This window comes from Mycteria americana, chromosome 7 (assembly GCF_035582795.1).
Source record: "Mycteria americana isolate JAX WOST 10 ecotype Jacksonville Zoo and Gardens chromosome 7, USCA_MyAme_1.0, whole genome shotgun sequence".
NCBI classification, from domain to species: domain Eukaryota; kingdom Metazoa; phylum Chordata; class Aves; order Ciconiiformes; family Ciconiidae; genus Mycteria; species Mycteria americana.
This window is the reverse complement of record NC_134371.1, coordinates 11,521,944-11,545,898: the sequence shown is the minus strand read 5'-3', so window position 1 is coordinate 11,545,898 and position 23,955 is coordinate 11,521,944. Positions and strand designations below refer to the sequence as shown.

The 23,955-nt window shown below is 51.9% G+C and overlaps 1 protein-coding gene across 5 annotated transcripts in view; it reads left to right on the top strand.

Moving 5' to 3' along the window:
• Window positions 1-23,955, top strand: part of DVL3 (dishevelled segment polarity protein 3) — a 33,743-nt gene that overhangs the window by 2,623 nt on the left and 7,165 nt on the right. For all 5 annotated transcript variants that reach the window (XM_075507012.1, XM_075507014.1, XM_075507011.1 and 2 more), the window contains exons 2-6: window positions 18,186-18,255; window positions 22,139-22,260; window positions 22,673-22,779; window positions 23,370-23,505; window positions 23,794-23,887. In XM_075507012.1, the coding sequence (XP_075363127.1) occupies window positions 18,186-18,255; window positions 22,139-22,260; window positions 22,673-22,779; window positions 23,370-23,505; window positions 23,794-23,887 (529 nt within the window). The remainder of the gene's footprint in view (window positions 1-18,185; window positions 18,256-22,138; window positions 22,261-22,672; window positions 22,780-23,369; window positions 23,506-23,793; window positions 23,888-23,955) is intronic.

The window sequence follows — 23,955 nt, the reverse complement described above, 5'->3', positions numbered from 1 at the left end:
TCTTGAATGAAGCATTGCCATGTGGGTGGGAGAATGTCTGCGTAACTATAAACAAAGTTTAGTAATAAATAGCAGCGTCTCGCGTTGGGAAGAGGGGTCTGGTGGCAGCAAAGTTCTGTGCTGTGCCTTTTCATCCTCCTCTGTTTCTTTAAGGCTCCACAAGAGGAGGCAGATGGTAGATTAATGAAACGCAACGATAAAGCAGCATAGGGAGTTGTTGTGGATGCTAGCAGGGAGAGGGGAGAATCACTCAGGAAGACGCAGCGAGTTTAGTTGCGTCAGAAATGCATGGGATGAGATTTTTGTTGGGACCAATTCAACTAATTCTTCTGGGAAGACTGAACCTCTCTGGAAGGGAAGGTGCAGCTGAGAGGGGTCGGAGGCTGCGTGTGGGCAGACTGTTCCTTGGCAAAGTCCTGCATGATGAGTTGCGCAGTTGGAGCAGCACGTGGCAAGGCCTTACGTGGAACAGAGGGGAGAAAGCCTCTTGTGGTGCCACCATGGATGCCCCATCAGGAAAGCTGTCTGCTCCTTTTCAGAGAGCTGAAGAACGTGCTGGTGGTTGGCTGGAGCACAAGGGAGAACAGCCAGAGCAGTCCAGCTGCAGCCTTGTCTCTGAGAAGCCCTGGAGTCCCAGGCACCACTCGAAATAGAATCGTATAATCGTAGAATCATTTAGGTTGGAAAAGACCTTTAAGATCATTGAGTCCAACTGAAATATTTTGTGATCCCTGGTAATTGGTGTCCAGGAGAGAGCAAGACATTGATCTGCAGAGAGAGACAGGAACGGAAGGGCAGGAGGCACCTCAGCTGCTTGACTGTAAATGCATGGGCAATTAGTGAAAACCAGGAGGAGATTAACGATGGCTGTATTCAGAAGCTTTGTGCCAAGGAAGGGTGTTGCACTCCCACATGTGTATCCCTCTCAGCCCCTTCCCTCAAGATGCCCTCTGCCCGGTATGGGGGATGGCCTGGCTTGTGCTGATAGTTTCTGAGCTGGGCTGGTTTTTGTCAGTTGGGCAGTGTCCAGAAGTAGTACCCAGGGTAAAGCCCCTTCATGAAAGAGACGAGCTATTAACAGTGGATGGCCTTATGGCAGCTGATCAACAAGGAGGAGACCTGCAGATCTGATGGCTCGTGCTTTTCGTCAGTGATTGGACCTTTTGCAGGATCCCTGTGGTATAAGACTAAGTTCTCCTCTCATCTCTTGTTGGGAGTGGAAGCATCTCACCTGCCAGGGTCAACTGGAGCAAGATGTGGTCCAACGTTTCCTCTCGCCTCTGTTGCCCAGACTGAATCTGTTTCTCCTTCTTCCTCCTCTTTCCAGGCTGTGGATCTCCAGCCTGGCATTCCCTTCAGCTCACCCCATCCCCAAGGCAGTATTACAGCCGCAGTCTTGGTGTGTGGGATTTTTCATTCTTTTGTTTATCTTGTTAATATTTGTTTGCTCTGAGAATCAGGGCGGTGATGGAGCAGCTTCAGTGTTTACATCTCCTTGGAAATGTGAACTGAGGCTCTCCTGGGTGGCTGTGGAGTTGTCGGGCTGTGCCAGGAGCTAATCCTAGTCAAATCGCTCAGCCCCAAATTAAGAAGACCCCAGAATGGTGTCACCTCTAGGTGGGAAGGAGGAGAAATGAGAATATTTCATGCACCAGATCCTGGGGAGAGGAGCTGTGAGCAGCAGGAAGGCTTCAGGGTTTTGTCGCCTGGTCTACCAAGCATGTAGTGGGCTACAGCCGCAAATAGAGAATCCAGCGTGAGCCCAGTGGTGCGGAGCAGTGAAACAGGGTGCAGATATTTGTGCCCTTGTTGGCTTTGTGTATTGCTAATCCCAGAACTGGAGGCATGGAGGAGCTAAGCAGGCTGATGGAAGTATGGCAGTGCATAGATGTGGTACACTCTCTTTGGACTTGAGGTACTTTGTGTGGATGTGCCTTGCTGTGAAGTGTGGAACTACCCTTAGCCTGCTAACCTTGCCCCATTAGAGAAGGAAGGGGTTTTTTTTCTACAGCTTGAGTCTTTTTATTGAACATTTTATAGGTCAGATCTGTGTGCTGGTCATCAGGAGAGAGTCTTAGATCAGTGCACTGTTATGACCACTTGTGAGATCCATATTCTCCATCAAGCTACCCACAGGTTTTTCATGGGGTTTTGAACAGGCTTTTTAATTTCTGTCCTTTTTGTTCCTCATCTGTAAAATGGACATTCTAACAGTGCTCCTGTGCCTTGTCTTGTCCACTTGACACCGTGAGCTTCTTGTGTGGATCTTAGCATGACAGAGCTCTCAGTTCCATAGAGGTGCTGCAAGAACAGTACTGTAAATTCTACTGGGGGACCTGTGCAGTTGGGAAGGGAACAACCATGCTGATGGTCTGTGGTAGTTTGTAGTTTGGTGGGACGTGGGCTTCAGTGATGTGTAAAGTGTTGCCTCCTGCCCAAGTCCATTGTGAGAAATGTACCTGTCTCTGGGCAGCATGGATCTTCTCGTCAGCCAGGTTGTGTGCACGTTTGCCCCAGCTGAGCTACAGGTTTGACTTTTCATCTGGCCAGGTGACTGGTACAACTCTGAGGATATTTTTATATCAATTGAAATGTGGTTTCTTTTGACTCATTTTTTGCTTGTAATTGATGCTGCTCATTTTCTATCAGTCGAAAGGTGTTACCACAGGGGCATGCTAAAGTTTAATTTGAACTTTTCAAAGCAGTTTCACGAGTACAATTTGTGCATCCAGGTAAGTCCTTAGCACCTGGCCTGAAGCTCCATCTCATCTTCCCATAAATTCTGGAGTGCCTGAAACTTTGAATTTCTTCTGCGTTTGGAGAAAGCACTTGGGTGATCATTTTGCTTACCTCCACTTCACTCGGCCACCGCTCCTCTTTCAGGCTGGAGAGCAGAGAGGTCCGCTTCTTCTGCAAGGGGACCATCCCTCCCTCCCCATCTCACCTACTTGTTCTGCATTGCTAGGAGGACACCAGCGATTCGAGGTACAGTGGAGGGATGGTGCTGCTGCTCCCACCACTGCTGGTTTCTCCCTCTTGCAGGTCTTGATTCCAATTTTAACTTCAGAGCTGTGGTGAGTGATTCCTAGGTCTCAGCTGTCAAGTGAAAATTGGTATCCAACTAATCACTAGCCTGGTATCTAATCCAGACCTGCTTAATTATCACCTGCTCTCCAAAGCCGGGTACGAGGCAGTGATTAGGGCAACATTCTGGAGGCAGAACAAAGCGGGCGCTGCTGGAATTCCCAGTGCAGGGGTCAGATGCTGTTGGTATTTGGCGACCTCATCTCCTGCACATGTGCATGGGGAAACGCGTTGACGCTCACTGAAAGGCTGAGTGATTTATTTTTATTGCAGGGTCTTTCTGAAATTGATGCCAGCAGTGACTGTCCTTCTGGCTGGAAGTGTTTGGAGCTGGGGAAGGGATCCTAAACTTAATAAGCAGTGTCAGTCCCCAAGCAGTGGTGAGCCGCTGGCATGGTGCCCCTGCCTTTCCTGCCAGCTCTTTGTAGCGTGAGTTGGGGGAGTTATTTATTTTGATTTTTGGAACTTTATTTTTTAAATTTTGAATTGGAAACTCTGCTGTCTGCAGAAGACCTTTGCCTGTCCCGTGCCCCTGGTGGAGAGTGCTTCCATGTCAGCATGGCTTTCATGCAGGGAGAGGCTGGCAAGACGTCTGTGAGCAAAAGGGCCTCCAAAACTGCATGCGACTCCCTTGCGTGCTCATGTCCTTTGTGGTGCTTCTGTCCGAGTGACAGCATTGGCCTGGCTGCGAGGTGGCCATCACTTTTCTTCATCTTCTGGCCAGTCCCTGTCCTTTCTGTGCAGAGGGCAGCACTTAGCTATGTGAGAGGCCACAGCACCCCATCTCTTGTGCTCCCTGCTCTGGAGAATGCATGGTTCCCTGTCTGCTCACGTGAGATGTGCTGCCCCAGTTAGCTAGGGTCCACCGGAGGTTATTTTTTGGACATTTTGCATATAGGTTACTGCAGCCTGTGCCTCTGTCTCCTGGGCTGCTGAGGATTTGGCAGAGAGCTGCTAACCGCTGTCTGTGCTTGTGGTGGGAAGTTCCTGTAATGCTGCCCATGCTGGGGGGTGGCCCATCGACACTGGAGCTCATCCTGGCTGTAGCTGCTGCTGGAGGCTGTTTCCAAGTGTCGTGGCGGTGGTGGTGGGGGGCTGCAGCAGTGCCAGGGCTGGGGTGCAGATGGAGAGGGTTAGTTGATGGTATTCGCTCCTTCCCTGGGTTGTATTGTCTGTGCCTGGCAGTGTGTGTCCTGCTGTTCAGACCCAGCTATTACTGACTCCGTAGGTGTCCGACTTTGTCTGTTGTGGTTGGAGCTGTGCTCCAAAGGCCACATTGGATGGCAATCATAGCCTGGTTTCTTTGCCCAGGGGTGGTGTTCGGAAAGCCAAGTTAGCCAAATTGGGCTGCAGACCAATTTCCCTAAGGCCTTGTCTGTACTATGCAAACAATGAAGCTTTACAACAGCTATTGAACTTGTTTGCAGCTAGAGCTGGTCAGAATTTTTTTTGACTGAATGTATTTTCTCCCAAAATATGGTGTTATGTTGAAGCCAGCATTTTTCTTGGAGAGGTATTGTTTTCAATTATGTTTTTGATGGGAATGTTTCTTAATTTTAAGCCTCTCTTGTCATCTCTGAAAAAAAGAGAAAGAAAGGTCAAGAAACCTTTGCCCATCCATGAGAACGCAGCTGTTTTGATGCAGTTCTGTGTTTTGAAATCATCTGGTCCTCCAGATTCCTGCACAGAGCAAAAACCTACCTCGACATCTCAGAAATTGCCACGAAGTAAATCTGTGCGCCCTGACTGTGGTGCAGCTGTGCTCCAGTGTGGTTCAGTCTCCAAGGTCAAGGCCAAACACCGTTAAAAATGGCTCATAAACCACCATAATCTGGGTCATGACCTGAGCATTGTCGTTGTTATGGGATGATAGTGGTGACCCCACTGCTCAGTCTTCTGGTTCCTGCTGAAATACAACTTTTGAAAGCTTTATCTAGAACTTGGCTGTTCCCAAATCCCAGACCTTGGCTCAACTGCAGAGTGGGTACTGGATCTTCTGGGTGGTGGCGTAAGGAGTGATGTTCCTTCCTACGTGGCTATGGTGAGAGCAGGAAGGGCAGCTGGGGAGGCAGCATTTCATAATGGTTCTCTGAGAAGGAAGGTGCTGGCTTGTAGGGATGGAGGCAGGTGGCCTATGAGCCCAGGGCCCATGTGCTCTGAGCACTGAGCCTTCAGTAAGTCCCTCTTCTCCAGCATGCGCCTGGCCTCTTTTCACCTGTGACTTCCCCACCTGGTCTCCCAGCAGGCAGAGAGATCTGGGTCTGCAGCCTTGTGGCCTGAACTCTTGAAGGTGGAGGTAGTTATCTACCACCATGCATTTGGGGATGCTCAGGGAAGAAGGGTGCTGTGAGTATAAGCAAAGAAAATCTGGTTTTCTCTGCAGCTTTTCTGCTGCACAGATGTGTTTGGCTTCAGTCCTCTCTCAGGGTGGGCATCAGGCCCTCCATCTACATTTGAAGGCTGTGTATGTAGAGGTGTAGGGAGCATAGTTAAAATTCCTCAAGTCCTTTTTGAGCTCATGGTACTTAAAGTGGTGGGAAGCTTCTTGCATGTCTGCGCAGCAGTTGCTGAACTGTTTTGAGCTGAGGGTATCTGCTGTAATGAAGTGCTACTCCTCCACCCTTGACTGCATCCAAATAGATTTAACAATGTTGTGGTTTAGAATATTTCATCTGTGTAAAAGCCCATGAAGGAGAGCTGGGCTTGCAGAACACAGCAGAGACTGCGCCTGCAGGAAATTGCCTTCATGTTGTCGCACCAGCTTTGCATCGTGCTGCACATCTGATGAGGCAGCAGTCAGGGCTGTGTGTTTTTGGTGTTTCCTATTGATTTCCTCCTCTCTCCATCCCTTGTTTGTTATTCGGAGCCTGCCCTTCTGACCTGTGCTGGATGGATGCTGGTTTTCCAGAAGGGGGATGTGGCACCACGTGGCTTTGTTACTGTTTGTCCCGGTGGCGCTGGCTTGTTAGGCAGCAGCTGGCAAATTAAGTAAAACTTAATCCTGCCAGTGGAAGTTTTTGGACCAAATCCTTTTGTGGAGAGTTTTTGGAAGGCGTTGAAGTAAGGTACAAATCTGGGAATTAGTCTAATCTCTGTGACTTTGTCTGCTTTGTGTGCTTATCTATGTAATGCCATGGTGGCCTTAGGAGAGTATGTGAGCTCTTGGGCTGTGAATAGCACTGTCTCCAAGGACTGCGTTAGCTTGCAGAGCTGAAGTATTAGTATCTCCCTGAGCCCCTGCTCTGAAGCTCTTGGTTTCACTTGTTTCCATCACTGTATTGTTACTGCTGTAGCACTAATATTGAGCCTGTCCAGGAATGAGCTGGAATCCTCTGGAGGCTTTGACAGTCAGAGATGCCTGGTACTGACCTTCCTGTGCTGTGTAATCCTGTATCGCAGTGGAGGGTTGGGACCGTTGTGGTGGTTGTATCAGTTATTTATTAAAGGAGATGTGCCAGAGGCATTGTTTTTCCAGTCACAGCTAGCTGTTGAAGGCAGCAGAAGCAGCATTTGGGTACCCTGCTCCGCTAAGTCCTCTCTGTTGGTTATCCCCTCACCGGGGCATCTATCTGTGTGTCTTGTTGGCTAGAATTTGCTATCTTGTGAGAACTGGAGGAAAAGACATAGTGAGCGGTGACTGAATCGCTGCAGTGGGATTCTGTCCTTCTGGTCCTGGCTGAAGATGTGAGCTGAAGGGGGGAAGGCTTCCTCGCATGACTTGGAGCAGAGATCCGTTTCTGGGAGAGCTGGCACCGGCCGCTGTGTGGGAAGGTCTTTCCTCTGCTGGTTTTTGACCTGCCCCTAGGGTTTGGAGAGGAATTTATTTGCTACGTGGCCCCTCTGATTGCTGGCAGCTGTCTCTGTGATAGGCTGGGAATTCAGGGTCTGGGTAACAGAGGCTATGGGCTTCTCCTTGTTTTCTGGTGGCTGGCAGCTCCTGCCATGTACAGGCTGGTTCTGAGGACGCTGGGGGTCTGCCAGAGGGGTCTGTGTTTTGGGAGCTCTGGCTCTGCATGGATTATGGTAGCAGGGAAGCTGGTGCTAGCATGTTAGCCTGCCCACTCGCTGGGCTTCAACTTTTCCCCTCAGCGTTGCTCTAACCTACTCTGACCTGCTTGAGATTCATGGTCCTTTTGTGTCTCACCATCTGCAAAGCAAATAGGTTGTCCCCTGTACGCTGCACTGTGCCATGGCACCATTGTTGACAGCCAGAGCAGCGTCAGCCGTGTGGTGACAAACCTGGCTTTGTGGCCTTTGTGATCAGCAGGGCAGGGGCAGGGAGGAGGCTGCTGCTGTGCTGATGGCTGTGAGCTGGGTTGGCCCCAGGGCGCAGCAGCTTCTCAAATTGACGCTTTTTTCAGAAGCTGTGATGGCTATGCAAACTCCATACTTCTGTTTGCATATGGCTAACGAGCTGTCCCAGTTCATTCAGCCCTGCCTAGCTCAACCAGTATTTTAGTGCCATTCGCAGAGAGACTTGCCTGTGGGCCCAGCTGAGGCTGTGCTATACTGGAAGCCCATATAGGGGCTTAATGAAGGAAGTCTTCCCATTGCACTCTGTTCATTTGAATCTTTTTCTTACTGGCTTTTGTAGCCCTGAGAAGGCTGGATTTTCATGGATCTAGCTGCACAGCTGAGTCCCTTACGGCAGACCTCCCAGTTGTCTTAGACCCGGAGCTGGTAAATGCACCTTTAGGTCCTGAAGGGGCTCCTGTGAGATGGATTTTCCTGCCAGAGTGAAAATGTTTCATTTCGGCTGTGGCCAAAAGGTGGGTTAGTTTGGGAAAATTCTTAAGGTTATTCTCTGCCCAGACGTCCTGGAAGCAGCAGAGGAGTTCTGGGGTGGCAACATCTGCTTCAGCTTAGGGTATGCTCTGTCTGGGTTTCCTCGGGACCGCTCCGACTTGCTGTAGAGGTATGTAACATCTATACAGGGTGTGCACGTTGAGTCTAGCGTGTCTGAGATGGGTCAGACTTGCGCAGCATGTGTCTGTGCTTCTGAATCCCTCATGCAGAAACACAGGAGCCTACTACAGCAGTCTTTTTTTTTTTATTTTATTTGGGGGGGTGTGTGTGTTTGTTTTTATATTGCCAGCGTGGGGGACACTTAAAAAAATCTTTTGGTGCCTTCATACGACATTACCTTTGGTGCAGTTGGTACCTGTGCTCTGGTAATAGGAAGCTGCATGGCACACATGCTGCCCCGTGTAGTGAGATGTGTAGACTTGAGGTGGGGACTGTGTCTGGCCGTGTCATCTGCAGGGACCAGGTGAGCTCCTGGTCAGTCAACACATGGTGCTGGCACAAAGTGTTTGTGGTGAATTTAGGTGTGACTAAAGGAGAGATGCTTTATGGGAATTTGATGTCAGTATCACAGATAATTAGGAAGCTCAAAATCAGGGTTGTCTTGTAACTTGACTTATCAGCAGATCCACAGACATGGGAAATGGCCCTATTGCAGTGAGAACGTGTGACGAGTCTTTCTGGGCTGCCGTTGGGAATATTTAATGTGTAGAGTGACCAGTTCAACACAGTTACCGAGCTCATGGGATATTTACAGACTGCAGACAAATTGTGCTGCCTTCCACTGCGCTTCTCCATCCGTGAAGGACCTGGGAGTTGGCAGCTGTGGTTTTGAGACCCTCCACAAGAGGAACATTTCACATCACGTGTGATGGTGACTTCTGGAGGTCACTGACTGTTATCCAGCCTTTGGTGCAGTTGTCAGAGATGGCAGGTGGGAAGGTTTTGAATGGTATGCAACAGGGTCAGGCCTGGGAGTTCACAGTGTCAAAGAAAAGCAGCAGGTCTGAGTTGGACTTGGTCCTGCAGAGGTGGGATACGTTGCTGTAGTAATCCAAAGCACCGTCCTCTTCTAAATTGTGGGGAAACGTACCCTCTTGTCGAAAAGGCTGCTGATTCCTGGTGTAGAGGCAAGTCCCAGCAGGATCTGGACTGAATTCTGTACATGGCACCTCACGCAGACTACGGACTAATGCCAGTCATAGCTTATAGCTGGGCTGCTGAAACAGAAAAGCCTGGCTGCATGCAGAAAACGCTTTCCTTCCAGATCGAGACTACGGCCTGCGCCCTGTTTCAGTAAATCTCTGACACTCCTTTGGAGGAGTCCTAGGCAGGTGATGGCCTCCTGACTGCCTAGATATTGCTTTGTCCAGTGGACCATCCATCAGGTGTCAGGAGGAGTCCTGTGGGCCAGGGCTTTCGTAAAGGAAGGAAAAAGAAATGAGTATTTTTGTTGCTGAGAGTAAACCAGCAGCACGGTGGAGACAGCTCATGCTTTCCCTGCTTCTTGGCTAATCAGATTCCTTTTAATTTACAGTAATTGATTGGCTCCTGCTTTATGGCTCTCATCTGCTTTCTGGACCTCTAGTTGAGTGAGTTGTCGTACCAGCACATGCTTGGTTTGGTTAGGTCTGGAGCATCTTTCTTGTCTTTTTCTTCCAGCAGTTGAACAGTATTTGCTTGTTGCTGGGTGATGGCTGGAGGGCAAGCTTGGCTGGCCTGGTAAAGGATGCTTGGTAAGAGATTGCTTCTTGTATTGTTCAAGGGCTTGGCCCTGTGTCTTGAAAGGAGTTTGGTGAAGATGACTGGTATTAGCTGAAATGAACGAAGTATATAAAAGGCTACTAAAACGTGCTCTATTTGCTGTCTCTCTGTACAGGGAATTTCTTGTACCATCCCCTGCACTGACACCATCAAAAGCGGGAGACCAGGTGAAACAGCTAGCCTTCCCCTGCCTTTGATTGGTTTTGTCTACTAGTAGACCTATGTAGGAGCTGATCATTTAAACCATTGGTTTTCTCCAGGTTCTTCCTGGCTTGCTGGCAATTTTCTGAGAGTGAAGGGAATAGTTCAGGTTGCGCCAAAAATTATCCAGGGCCCAAAGGTGAGGAAGAAAAAGAACACATGTCCCTGTCCTAGTGATGGCCAGAAATGTTTTTTTTGAGCGTTCAGACCCCTCATGATGTCTGCTGTCTCCTGCCTTTTAGGACCAGAGGGACGTAGCATCACTGTTTGCCCTTTTTTTAGAGTGCTGCAATAGCCTGGGATCGGGGACAAAGTTCTTTCTTTGCCACCATGCAGCTGTTGTGGATCTGAAAGGCTCTTCTTTGCATGAGTTCTTCTCATTGTCTTCAGCAAATGTGTTGTGGTGGAACTTAGTTTTGAGCTTTATTAACTCCCTGTTGGTTTTATAGGAGTTCTCTGTATGTCTTATAGACCCAGTTAGCAGAGATGTTGCTGATGGTAGCCCAGCTGGACGTGAAGAGTAGGTGCAGTCATCTAGAGCCTGTTATCCTTCAAGGCCCCTTCCCACTGGGTAGGAGGTTGGGCTGGTTTCCTTGGGAGACTCTTGCAAATTTGTTTGTGCCAGGAGAGAGTAATGCGAGCTGGTCAGTGTCTTGAGGGCAGGACATGTGTGGAGGCTGCTTTGTCATCTCCTGGTGGAGATCTGTCATTAAATACAAATTAATTGTTAACGTGATGGGGGAAGCAAACCTCACTCCTTCTCCCCACAGACATCTGCCTTGGTCTGTGCCTTCCCAGACCTACTCTGGGGGTTGCTGGCCAACAGAAAGGTGCTCCAAGAGCAGAGGGCTGGTGCTGGGCAGGGCTGCTGTGCTGGCAGCCCGGGACAAGGGGGTGCTGGCGAGCAGACTGCTCCGTGGCAGCTCCCTGCTTCCCCAGGTGTGGAAGTCCAAGCTTTCAGACTCTGTTTCCCACCCTCCCCCTCTTCCCATTTTCCCCCTCTTCTCCTCTCCTTGCTCTCCCGCTGAGTTGATGCTTTTCCAGGAATGAGCTGTACTGCTGGCCCAGCACATTCCACAGCAGCAGCGCTTTCTTGGCAGGAGCCTCGCCTGCTGTTAAGAAAAAGCAGGACTGACTTGGCGTCCCTCAGCTGAGGGCCAGAAAAGGAAGGCCTGGTCCTACCTTCCTCATGGTGCGTGCAGAGCCTTCCCAGACATCGTGCCCCTCTCTCTTGCCTGTTGCATATGTGCTAACGTCCCCCCAGCAGTCCTTGGAGCCCTTTGCAGCTCCTCACCGTCGTCTTAACTGGTGTGAAGTCCCTGGGTATTGCAAGGGAGCCAGTCTAGAGAGGGGTGGGTGACTTCTGTGGAGAATGGCAAGGAATTCCCTGTGGGGCCCAGACACCTCTTCCACGAACTTCTTGATGAGATGTTGCGCCCTTTGTGCTTTGCTACCTGCAGTAGCTGGGTAAACCCTCGTTCCGCCTCTCTGCACAGTCCCTTTCTCTTTGTTGGCAGGAGCTGCTGTGTTGCAGCTCTGCATTGTGGGCTCTTCCCACCATCCGTACCCAGATGGAGCTAAGCGTCACAGCAGACCAAACCTGCTCCGGTTTGCTTGCCATCTCTCAACATATATATGAACCATAGCAACTGCATCAGGATTTTACCATTTCATACGCATGTCTCTGTTCAGCTGAGGCCTCTTTGGGCCTGTTTCCTATCCCACCTTAAATACAAGGCCAGCTTTTGGTCACTGCTATGTCTGTGGATGTCTCTGTTCCCTGAAGGTAATTTCTGCAGATGTTTAACCTCAAATCTTTCTTTCTCACAATGAGTCCCTGCCCTTGTATCCTTGTGTTGGGCCATGCAAGCTCTTAGAGTTGTTGAGGAGCTGAAACTGAGCTACCAGGGTGAAGATCGTGGCTGGGCTTCTGCTGGGAGTTCCCGTTTGTCCTGATTTCCAATTCAAAGAGACTGAAAGTGTCACTGAACCTTCGGGGGCCTGGAGAATGCTTCCTTTGATGATGTCTCTAAATGTCCTCCTGGGGGTTGGAAGCATCGCTTGGGCAGGGCGGGATTAATTAGTGTGGAGGTGCCTCCTGCAGTCCCGGTGCAGCTTCCTCCTCCCGGTCAGAGGACAGGCCTGTTGGGCTTGTTTGCAGGGCGATGCTGCAGCCAGATGGTCACTCCGGAGATCAAGGCGGGAGGGGCCACCAGGGCTCTTGGGCTCACTTCAAAATCAGGCTTTGCTGTAGGTTTGCTTTGATAAGTGCTGCTCCTGGGCAGGCCTGTGAAGTCGGGTGGCTCATTCCTAAATGCCATTCCTTTTCCAGTCTTTGGACTAGATGAACAGAAGGTCTGTCCTCTGTCATCTCCCACCCAGTGATGCCTGTAGGACTGAGCACAGGTCCAGCTGGTACCAAGCACCTCCTGGACAGCAGGGCTGTGGTTGTCCTGGTGTATGTCCAGTGGAGTGGTTGCAAATGTGTTGATGAGGGGTTCTTGGTGAGAACAGTTGCCATCTTAGATGTCTGTTCAGCCCCTGCCTGAGTGACTGTGGGGGGAAAGCAGAGCAAGCTGTGTGGTGCATGGGGAGGCTGTGGGGCAGCAGCGGTGAGCGCAGTTGAAGGAGGCTGTAGAGATTACAGCCTGAAAACGAAAGAGGCTGTTCTTTTGCTTTCACTCATGGGCACGATGTCCCCGTTCCTGAGGAGAGTTGATAGTAGCTTGAAATGGGGTGACCTGCTCCCCGAGGAATCCTTGTAAAGCTCCTGTGATTTGTTAGGAGAGCAGAGGTGGCCTCTCCTGCTCGAATGCAGGGCTCTGTTACTGTTGTGTTAGCAGGACAGCTGGTTTGTGCTGCTTAATTCTTAAAAAAGACCCCAGGTAAAGACAGTGCTGCAAGGGAGCTCACATTCACACAGGGTGCAGGGACAGATGGGAGGACAGCAGCTCCTCTGGGGAAGAGGGTCTGACAGAGCTAAACCACCCACAAATCTGTGTTTCCTTTTTTACCCTGTGCTACAGCATAGAGGAGCAGTAGAGAATACCCTGTCTGGAGGATCAGGAGGGAAATTAAATGGGAGAGTGATGGTTTCTGTTTACACTCAGAGAGCCCTTCTCACCCCAGTGCGCCGTGCAATTTGTACCCTGTGTACTCCTCCTCCTTGCACAGGAGGTAAAAATACAGTGAGGAAGACCCGAAGAATGCCCTGGCTTATGGAGACAGACAACTCAAATCCTCTAATCCTGTTTGATGCGTGCTGTTTGCCTGTGAAGCCCAAGGTCTCACCGATACATGTGTGTACTCTTTGGTTGGGCCTGTAGCCCTTGGGGGGATTGTACCCCCATGGGAAGCACACGTGTCATGTCTGGGCTTAGTCTAACAGGCAAGTATTTCCCATCCAAAAATCCCAACTCTGTTGGAGAATTGCCCTGTCTAATTTTCTCTTCTGGTGAAATGGCTACAGAGCTCGTCCCTGTGGCCCCAGCATTTGACTTTGCAGAAGGGAGGAGGATTTTGCTCTAGAGCTAGGAGGTGCTCACATTTGGATAGTAACACATGAAGGTGCTTCCTTTTGCTCTGCAGCATTATTAATCTATACAATCATTTGGCGACAAGACATCCCTGCCCTAAGGGGTGTGTGCTAAAGGTCTTGAAAATTAGATCACATTTCTGGTGTGTAAATCCCTGAAGCTTGTGCTATTGGGTAGAAACGTTTCCTGATGGATTATGTTTGATTTTTTTTTTTTTTTCTTTTTTCATGGTTCTGTGGGCTGTAGGAGATGGGGGCTGTTAAGGTCAGAGGTGTGACCTACCTAATCTGTGCACTTTTGGGGGGTTGTAATAGATGATTACATTTAACATTGAATTTCTGGGCTTTGCAATGTTGGAAAAAATGTTGCTGTTCTGTGAAGGTCTTTTCTCTCAATAATTGAACTAAATTAAGGAAAAGATCTTACTTTTTTTCATCTGCTGTACTAGCTTTTCATCTTTGTAATGTGAAATTGTCACTGCTCAATTGTTTTCTCAATCTTTGCACCTCCCCTAATAAGACTCCTTTTCATCCTGGCCATCGAGCTGTCTAACATGCTTGAGGGGTCCCCTTCCCTCACCTCCCTTCTTGGTACTGACACCCCCACCCCCACCCCCAATTCAGCTTTTCTGATCACGTGGTTGCTTAGTATCTCTGAGTATCCTCCCCATTGCAAGCCCTTAGATAGGTGAGTTGGGGGACGGGACTGCCAGAGATGGCAGCGATTGCCACTGAGCTCCAGCTTGCATCCGCATCTGAGGTTCAAATCCTCCTGCCAGAGCCTTTGTCAGTGCCTCTTGGATTTCTTCTTTCCCTGGGCCCGCGTTACTCCATCCGAGTTCTTCGCTGGGACCCCACTGTGGTTGGCGGGTCCTGCTCAGGAGAGACCAGAGCTGGCTGAAGCTAGAAACTCCCTTGTATCCGCAGCCTCGCCCGGGCTGGAGGCCACTGAGGGGAAATGGGGAGGCTGGGAGCGCAGCAGCTGCGCTGGTAACGGCTGCACAGCCCGGGGTCTCTGACACGGCACAGCCGTCTCCAAGGCTTGGGTTTTATGGCCTCCTTTCTCTCCTGTGCACGCTCTCTTGTTCCCCACCTTCCCTTCATTCCTAGGACATGACTCTGTGATATAAAATACCCTCTAATTTCCTGAGCCGGGCTGGGGCTCCCCGGAGAAGGCAGCGTCTGCCCGCCTGTCCCTCGCCTGCCTCTGCATCCTTGTTCCAGGCTGCCAGCTGCTCCTGCTGGCAGCGAGCGAGAGGGAAGCTGGGAGCGTGGCATCTTCCCAGGCCATGGGGAGAGGGTCTGCCGGCTCTTCCGGAGAAGGCGGCGGGAGGGTAGGGATGGAGCCAGGGTTGGAGCTGGGTTTCCTCCGCTTCCCTCCCTGCTGCCGGGGCTGCCCCTTCCCCTCCCCCAGCTGCATAGGAGCAGATGTGCTGCTTGTGTCAGCCCTGGCAGCCCCCTCTGCACACCCCAGTCGGGCTCCTGCGGCAGCCAGAGCCTCGTCCCCTCCTCCTCCTCCTCCTCCTCCTCCTCCTCCTCCTCCTCCTCCTCCCCGTGTCGCTGGGGATGGCGGTTGAATCATCCGCCCACTCGGCCTGCCTCCCCTGTAACCCTCCCTCCTTCCTCCCTCCCGCAGGTCTCTTTGTTGGAAAATTCAAGGCAGATGAGTGCTGGGGAGCGCTGGGCCTGCAGCTTGGCTGCAGCATGTCGGCCGGCCCCGGGGACAGGACGGGGGCCAGCGAGCGCCTGTTCTGCTGGGCGATTCTCCATGCAGAGCAGCAGCGCCGAGGGGGCTTGACCCACGCTCGCCTGGGCAAGGCTCAGGCTGCCTCTCCATAGAAGGGGTTTTTCCTGGCCACTGTTCTCAGCCATGTTGTGCCCAGCCCCCAGCAGGACTTTAAACATGGGAAAATCTGAAACCGGGCTGCCCTGATGCATGGTAAACTAAAAGCAGTCCCTTTGAAATCAGCCTTGGGCAGATGTTTTCCCTGGCCTGTGGTGGCTCCTGCCAAAAGGAAAGGCTTTTAGAGAACCAAGAGAGCCTGAGCTCCTTCTGGGTATGCTCTTTCAGGATTCCCGGGTTCAAACCCCATCAGCTGGGGGCTCTTCCCAGCACACTCACAGGATGGTTTTCCCTCCCAGCACATCCATAGGACAGTTTCATCTCATGGCTGCCTCCCCATGCAACCGTGGAGGAGAAACGTGGCACCGCTCACAGCTCCCCCAGAGGCTGCTCGGTTGGTGGCTTCTGACGTGAACCTGCGGTCTTGTTCGTGTGAGAAGTGTGACTTGAAGAGAGTGGTGAGAGGTGGGGGGAGGAAGGCTGCAGCTCAGGGCTGAGGCTGGAGAGGAATGCGGGCACGAATAGCTGGGACGGTGCAGGGGATGATAGACGTGAGCAGGGCTGTGGAGATATTCCTGCTTGGCATGTGCCTGACTCCAACACTATCAGTTTTTGCTCTGTAGAGTCTAAATATACAATCCATTGTGCTCTGGCATCTGGGTGATAAATAGCGATAAATAACGTAGTGGCTGGGGAAGGAAGGAGAAAACTGCTCCGGGGTGGAGCTGACCCCTGGGATGTCTGGGGCAGCAGCAGCGTAATAGGAGTGACGAGGGACCAGCTCTCAGGACAGAAGGAGCTTGTTCTCCATCGCACATTGCAGTTGAGGGTGGGTGGGGGGTCTTGGGGGTTGGTTTCCTCTGTCCCCACTGAAAGTGGAATAGTTCATTTGTGCTTAGCGGTTGGTCACCTTGACCCTGCAAATATATCACCCTGTCCCTTCACCCACAGGCAGGGCTCTGTGTCCCTGAGCAGGCAGCACGCAGCACTGAAAATTGGCTCTGCCTGAAGTTCTCTCTAGGAATTGGATGAAGTCCAGGCTGCTGGCGACAGTATGAATGGATGCTAGTACAGCCAGGCCAGGGTGCGTATGTGTGTGCTTGGAAATGAAGAGACAACAACTTGCCTGCATTGGAAAGGGTTGGCGTGGGCACCGAAGAGGACGGGTCCTGGGGAAGACCGCCTGTGTTTGATACTTGTCCTGGGCTGCAGGGGCTTTGGGCAGGGGCTGGCACAGGGCATGCTGAAGAAGCATTAAGCCAGATGGGTTTTAATCCATCCTCACTGCTCTTTCCTGCTTTTTCCTGCTTCTCCATCTGTGCAAGAGGAATTAACGCACATCCTCGGAGTGGATTAGACTGCTCAAACCGTCACCTCCTCATCTGTGCCTTCTGGGGATGGGTAGCATTTGTCCAGTCCCTTTGCTGGCTCTCCAGTTTGGGGCAGGGATCATGAGTGCCAGCTGCCAGCAAAGACGTGGCAACGTGCTGCCTTTCACCCTGTGGGACAGCCCTTTGCCGAGCGTGCGTGACACTGGAGCAACCAGTGTGGCTGGCAGGGTGGAGCGAGCCTGCTCCCCGGGTTTTGGTCTCCCAGCACCGTTCATTTGCCTTTTGCTGTTGCCTTGCGAGTGTTGGCGAGCCTTGCCGTCCTGTTTTCAGTGACGGTTTGGGCAGCTGTTGGCACACCAGGGAGCGCAGCCGGGAGCCCAGAGTACCTGTTTCTCCGAGGCCCAGCGTGCTGCAACTCGATGGCAGTGCCTGACGTGTGTGGCAGTCTGGGGCGATGGGTCACAGCTCCGCGTCCCACGCTTGCATCTTCTTCAATTCTCTGTGAGTTGGGAACTGGCTTAGGGACCCTTCAGAGCTGTTGATGGGATCCCACCTCTGTGTACTCTGTTAGTTACTTGTAAGCTACTTCTTTTAATACATAATTTCCTTTGGTTTCACATTCGTTCTTTTGTTCTTTTTCTGTTGGATTCTTTTTTCCCCCCAAACATAATTTATTCACTGTTTAGTTACTACCTTATTTTTTTAAGCACAATATGTGTCAAGCTACCTTAGATATAGCTTGGAAGGGGAAATTAATATCACAAACTACTTGTAAGATGTCTTTGTATTAAATAAGAGTCCTTAAAATGTTGTCATTGAGTAGGAAAAAAATGAGCTTGTTAAAGCTTGTTTTGCCATTAAATTTGATTTATCAAAGATGGTATTAATTGAATCTGGTGAATTTACAAGTTGTTTTGATTGCAGCCTCACTGTGGAAAAAGTATTTAGGTGCCTGGTGATATTTAGAAAGAATAAATTTTCTCTCCAAAGAAAACTAATATTTTTACTGTTGGGGAAAAAAATTTGTCAGTGCTCCCTCCACTGTGAAGACTGATAATAACGTAGCTGTTTGTGTAATGCGGGAACATGACATTGTGGCACAACTATAAAGCTTGAAGTGATGTTGAAATATTATGTACATAATTAAAAGGCAACAGTAACATTTGGGAGGCAGCATGTTTAATGTCTTTCACTTTCATCTATTAGAAATCTCTGGCATAGGTTGTAATTCTTTCAGATCATCATAAAGAGGTTTAAATTATGTATTTTCTTTAGAAGTGAGCGAACCGGTGGATTTCATTAGAAATAAGCAAACTGGTGGAAATATGCATCTGAGATTTTTTTTTTGGACTGATTAAAATGTGAATTGGGATAAAACAGCTGGGTGCACACGGGAGAGCCTGCTCTGCCCTTGTCTTCTCCTCTCCAACCTGCCAGTCACGGCTGTGGGCATAGGAAGCTGTAGCCTGGCAGCAGGAGGGAGCTGCCAGTCCTCTCCCTGCCCCATCCCCAAGCCTGGGCCTGGGCTGCTGCCTGTTGTTGGGTGCAAACACCTGCCTGGGAAAGTCTCCTTTTCCTCTGAAGTCCTGGACCCAGCCTTGACTGCCTCCTCTCCCCTCTGCAGGGTGGTGAAAGAAGAAATCTCCGATGACAATGCCAAGCTTCCGTGCTTCAACGGCCGGGTGGTGTCGTGGGTAAGCAAGCCCTTTGCTTCGGTATCTCGCTGTCCGTTTCTGCTCTCTCTGAAAACCACTCTTTGGTTGCATAGTGCCAAGTAAGGCACAGGAATTGCTCCCTACTGTTGAAGTGCTGACTGCTAACGAAGCTGATGAGCTGGATTACCACGCTCCAGTCCCTCAACTGGAGAGGGGGGCTGCGTGGTGCTGGGTTCCCCGTGTCGGGGAAGATGTGGGATGCCTCTGTGGAGAGCTCGCGGTCACTGATGCCTGGCAGAGGTGACGGTCCCAGCCTGTCCGCAGTGTAACCCATGTGCCCCTATGGCAGGGTCAGCTTTCCAAGGAAAGTCCTGCTCCGGTGACTGGCGCAAAGGGCTTAAGTGACTTTAGTGCTGGTGAAGTGGACTGGATTTGACTGCCCTGAAGACTAAAGGTACTGCCTGGGCAGCTGCAGGACAAGCTTCTCCCTCTGTGCCATGCCATGCACATGCTCTGTCCCCTGCCCGCATGCCTCCTTCCGCCCCCAAGGGGACCCTTTTTTTGAGGGGGGGGTGGTATTCAGTCTCCATAGCCCGTCATCCCTTTTTCCCCTCTGCTGAGCTGCAGTTTGGGCTGATGAGGGTGTGTGGATCCACGCCAGGAGCAGAACCAAGACCCAAGTGCCTTTTTCCAGAGGCCACCAGATTAGCCCCTAAACAGTGAAAATCCTCAGCAAATCAGGCTAGGTCGGACCTAATGCTTCTTCTATTCCTGCACCAAACAGCTAGGCCTCGGCTGGGGGGCCGTGAAGCAACTGCGTTTTGGGAGGGAGGACAGGGGTGACAGGACCGGGCGGGCGCCCTGCTGCCAGGCTGGCTCCTGCTGGGCCGCTGGCCGGGGGAGCAGCGCGCAGGCTGGGGTCCTGCACCGGGAGGAGAGGGTGCGCTGGGCTCCCACACAAAGAACCGGCAGGCCCGGCGGCCGGACGCCTGCCGTCCTCCCTCTAGCGGTTAGCCGGGCCTTCGGAAAACAGCCTGTCCGGCTCTCGGCCACCATCCCCGCTGCTGCTGCTGCATCTGCCCTGAGACATCTCCCCACCTCTCCCTTTCCAGCTGCTGTTTGTTGTCACCTGCTCTGTAGGGAGTCCCTGAGTCTCTGAACCCTTTCCATTGCTCTTTTTTTACCTGGTGTGCTTTAGCTTGTGGTCCACGCGTCCATGCAGCTGCTGGCTTTCCTTGTAGGGACTCTCTGGTTGCTCAGTGTGAGTGGCATGAACCGGGTGCAGCTCCATCTGATCGGACCGGGGCACTGCGCTGCTGCTCTGGTGTGCTGGCTTCTTGCGGGGCAAATGTGCCTGGAGTTAGCCCCGCTACCAGCTCTTGTGCACGAAGGGTGACGGCAGCGTCAGAGACCTTTATACACAGCTGATGATCCCTTTTTCTATCCCTGCTGAGAGTCTCCTTGTCCGTGGGTGGTTTGGGGGCTGGAGGGGGGAGCACTTGCTTTGCTGCTTCTGCCAGACAGGCTGGGATGAGGCTATTTTAGGAACTTGGTACTAATTTTAGCTAGAGGGAAAGACGGGGGCTTGGATCCAAGTGAATATTTCCTGACAGTGCAAGAGGCAGGAAAAGTGCAGGGTGGTTATCAAAAACTTCCCTGGAGGAAATCCCAGCCCCGGGAGTGTTAGAGAAAGGCAGCATCAGTCCCCCTGCTCGGGAACACCCCTTCTCCTCTCCTCACTGCTGTTTGACAGCTGCCTGCAGCTATTTCCCTCCGTCCAGATCTATTTGCCTGGTCTTGCCTTGAGATCTTCAAGCATAGAGTGTTATATGACTTCTCCCTGGGCAATGCTGGCCCCTTCTAGCATCTCTTCTCACCTGTGCTCCTAGGCAGTGGCTGCCAGAACAAGGATGTGGCCCTCAGGGAGTGGGATGTATCCTGGGAAGACAAGTCACTGGGAAGGTGCTGGGAGCAGAGCCGGGCGTGTGCCTGGGGCGTGCCGGAGGGAGGGAAGCTGAGCGAGTGTGAGACAAGAGCTGGTTAGACAGTTGTGAGAGCAGGAGCCGTTGGGCTTGTCCTGGGGCTTGTGGGACGGGCTCTGCAGCTTTTGGCACCCCAGGGTGTTCTCTGCCCTGTCTGCTGCCTTCATTGTGGCTTTCTCGGGATTGCTCTGTCTTCCTTGCCACAGCTGCATCCCTTTCTCTGTTCCCAGTGCCTCCCTGGCAGCAGACCTCTCTCCCCCTGCCCTAATGATGATCTGTGGAGTCCATTCCCCCCCTTTATCGTGGTTTCCCCAGTTCTCTGAGGTGGGCAGGGCACAGCTTTGTGTTTCATCAGTGATGCTGGGAAGTGCTCAGGACCTGTGTAAACAGGCTGTGCCTTTAGCACCTGGGTTGGCATCTGGTCCTGCCTCCATGTTGCACATGTGGTGCCCTCACCAGCAGGCAGCAGAGTTGCCTCTGCATTTACACTGGGCGTTACAGTTTGGGCAGCAGCTATCAGCTCCCTTCCAGCCCGTGTTTCATGATCCTTCTGCCCTGACTCACAGTGGGACATCCCTTACCTCTGTTAGATCAGACCTCTCCTGTAATGGCTGATGGCTTGGCAGTTGGTTCAAGTACACAGGTTGAGACCTGACCCCTGTCCTGGTCTCCTCACCTCCCTGGACTGGCTCCAGGCTGACCCACAGCCTGTTTTGTCTGGGGTGGATCAAGGCACTGGGGCCTGCGGTCCCTCCCTGACACTGGGAGAGAGCCAACCCCCCTGCTTGCCCATGCTGTGCAGGGGACAGATGTGGTGCAGACATTAAAAGCATATTTGAAAGTCCTTAGAGATGGAAATTGATCTTCCCTTGCTTGAGAGCTCTAGCCTGTCCCTGGGAACTCGCTCCCTGGCCAGGGGGAGAGCTCCTTTCTGGGCCCTGTCGCCTCTGCTTTGGGCATCCCTGAATGTCTCTTGCAAGGAAGAGGCTTTCTGTTGCTTTGCTGCCTGGCCCTATTGAAATTAGCCCTGCTCAATGTGGCTTGAAAGTGGGCAAAGCACAAACCTGGATAGGGAGCGATGTTGGGGAAACCACTTTCCATTCACTTCATTTGAGCTATCCTCCGTTTCATCCCACTGGCGAGCCCATTCTCCCTGGGAAAGGCTCCACCTCATTCCCTGAGCCCTGAAATTCATCGTTTATCTTGGAGCCAGAGGCACAGATGTAGGTGTGCCTGGGCAGCCCCAAAGCGTGGCTGGTATAAATAGTTCCCGGGGTTTGACCCTTTATTGAATTTATGCACTGGGGAAACTGCTGAGCTTCCCAGAGGTGGCTGGAGGCTATGCCCAGGCCACTTAGCTGGGCACAAGCTGAAAGTTTGCAAAGTACTTGTGGAAACCAGAAAAAAAAGTATGTTTTGGAGTCTATTTCAAAGCTAGCCTCAGCCCTGAGCTCTGTTAACCCCAGTTCCCATCATGGGCTGCGAAGGTGAAAGTCCTGCTGGGTCCCACAGCTCGAAGGCAGAGGTGTAGAGGCTGGTAAAATTGAGAAAATGACTTGTAGCTGCCTCTTCCAATGTAAGAAGAACTAGGGGAATCCACTCCTTGCCACAGGACATGCTAAAGGTTACCTGAGCATAAAAATTGTGCAGCGTGGATGTGCAGATGATGTCAGAGTCTCCAAGCAGGGCTGTCAGCAACCCGGACTTCACCGCTGGGTCAGGAATTCCTGAGCCACAAATAGCTGGCGTCTGGGAAGGCATTGAGGGGAATGTTGCTACATGCTTGGCCTGTTCCATACCTGCTCCTGGGCATGTGCTGTTGTCCACCGTCAGAGATGAGATGCTGGGCCAGGCAGGCTTTTGGCCAGCTTGTTTGGCCACTCTTGTAAATGTTTTCCCAGTGCCTCAGACATTTCATTCTCTGTCTCTCGTCCCTCCAGCTGGTGTCTGCAGAGGGTTCCCATTCAGATGCTGGCTCGGTCTGCGCTGATAACCAAACAGAGCTGCCACCCTCCATGGAGCGCACGGGAGGAATTGGAGACTCCAGGCCCCCCTCTTTCCAGTAAGTTACTTGGACACCTGTCCTGGTTTCTGAGGATCACCCACAGTGATTTTGCTGTAAATCCATACCAGGGGCTGGGACACTCCTACCCAAATTGGCAGGGATCACAGCCAGCCAGAGGGGAGGAGGATGGGGCTGGGAGCAGATTCGAAGTGGAGCTGCATTATTGAACAAGCAAGGGCATGCTGAAAATAGTGCAGGGAAGTTGGCAAAGAGCTGGCACAGCTTCCCCCAGTCCCTTGCCTTGCACTCATAGATGTGCTGTGGTTTTTGTTCCCCACTGCCTCTGCTCCTGTCCCTCAAGAAGTAGACAGGTGATGGCTGGAGGCTCATGCTGGCCAGCACAGAGGTAGAGAGAGCCTGCTTAAGTTGTTCCCTGTTGGACATGTTTGTTTCTTTTATCTCATTGCAGCCCTAACTCTGGGGGGAGTCGGGAAAACTTGGACAATGAGACAGAGACAGACTCAGTGGTGTCATCGCAAAGGGAACGACCTCGTCGGAAAGATGGGCCTGAGCATGGTGAGTGTCGGTAACACGGAAAGAGCTCTGCACGGCGTGGCTGGGGCACGGTGGGGGCACCAGCTCCAGACATGGGGCAGCTCTCTCTGCTCTGCAGAACCTTCCCAGCTTGGAAGGGCTGTTCAGTGATCTGAGGCTGTAGCCTCACATCAGAGGCAGGAGCTAACACCTATGTTGCGTCAGAGCTTGGTGTTGAAACCTTTGGGGGCAAAGGAGGTGTCTCCTGTAGAAGCCTCAAGAGCAGGAGACAGCAGTGCCTCGGTCTTTCTTAGTTGAAAAGCAGAGTGTGCTGTAGCCTTGCCACTCAGTGCTGCTCCTTGCTCTGCCAAGGAACCAGTTGCAAGTCTTCCACAACTTTAGCAGCATTGTTCCTACTGGCACATCAGCCACTTCTCCATCCTGTAGTGATAGAAGAGGTATCCCACAGAAGATAGATCTGATGCCAGGGTGGACTCAGAGCCGGCTGGCACTAGATGGGATTTTCTGATGGCCAGTTTCATTCTGCAAAGGCTGCCGTGAGCCCTGTGGGAAGGAAAGGGGTTGTTTCCCTGTGGCCTGTCTCAAGCACACTGAGTCTTGTCTTTTCATAGCACCCAGGGTGAATGGGACAGTGAAGGGAGAGCGGCGCCGAGACCTGGGCGGGTACGAGAGCTCCTCCACGCTCATGAGCAGTGAGCTGGAGACCACCAGCTTCTTTGATTCAGATGAAGATGACTCCACCAGCAGGTAGGAGAGCTTAGGTCCTGGAGGAATGCTAGCTTCCCCCTGCCTCCCAGCATAGAGATGCCTTTGCAGGCCACAGTAATCCTGGGCTCCAGGGTCCTTGCTCAGACCTGCCTCTGTCCCACGTGTCACCCAGCAGCCCCCTCTGCTATTGTCTGTCCCCCATGTACAATTTCTGCCCCTCTGCCCCTGCAATCCTCTGTTCCATCCTCTGTGCCATTTCTGTGGCTCTCTTGCTGCCAGAGCCAACACCCTGGCAGCAGAAGAGCTGACTCTCGCTTTTGCCTCTAGGTTTAGCAGTTCGACAGAGCAAAGCAGTGCTTCCCGTCTAATGAGGAGGCACAAGCGACGCCGGCGGAAACAGAAGGCTCCACGCATTGAACGGGTACCCAGGGGCCGGGTGTCCTGGGGAGGGCAATGCAGGGCAAGGTGGGCTGCCTGGTGGATCTCCTC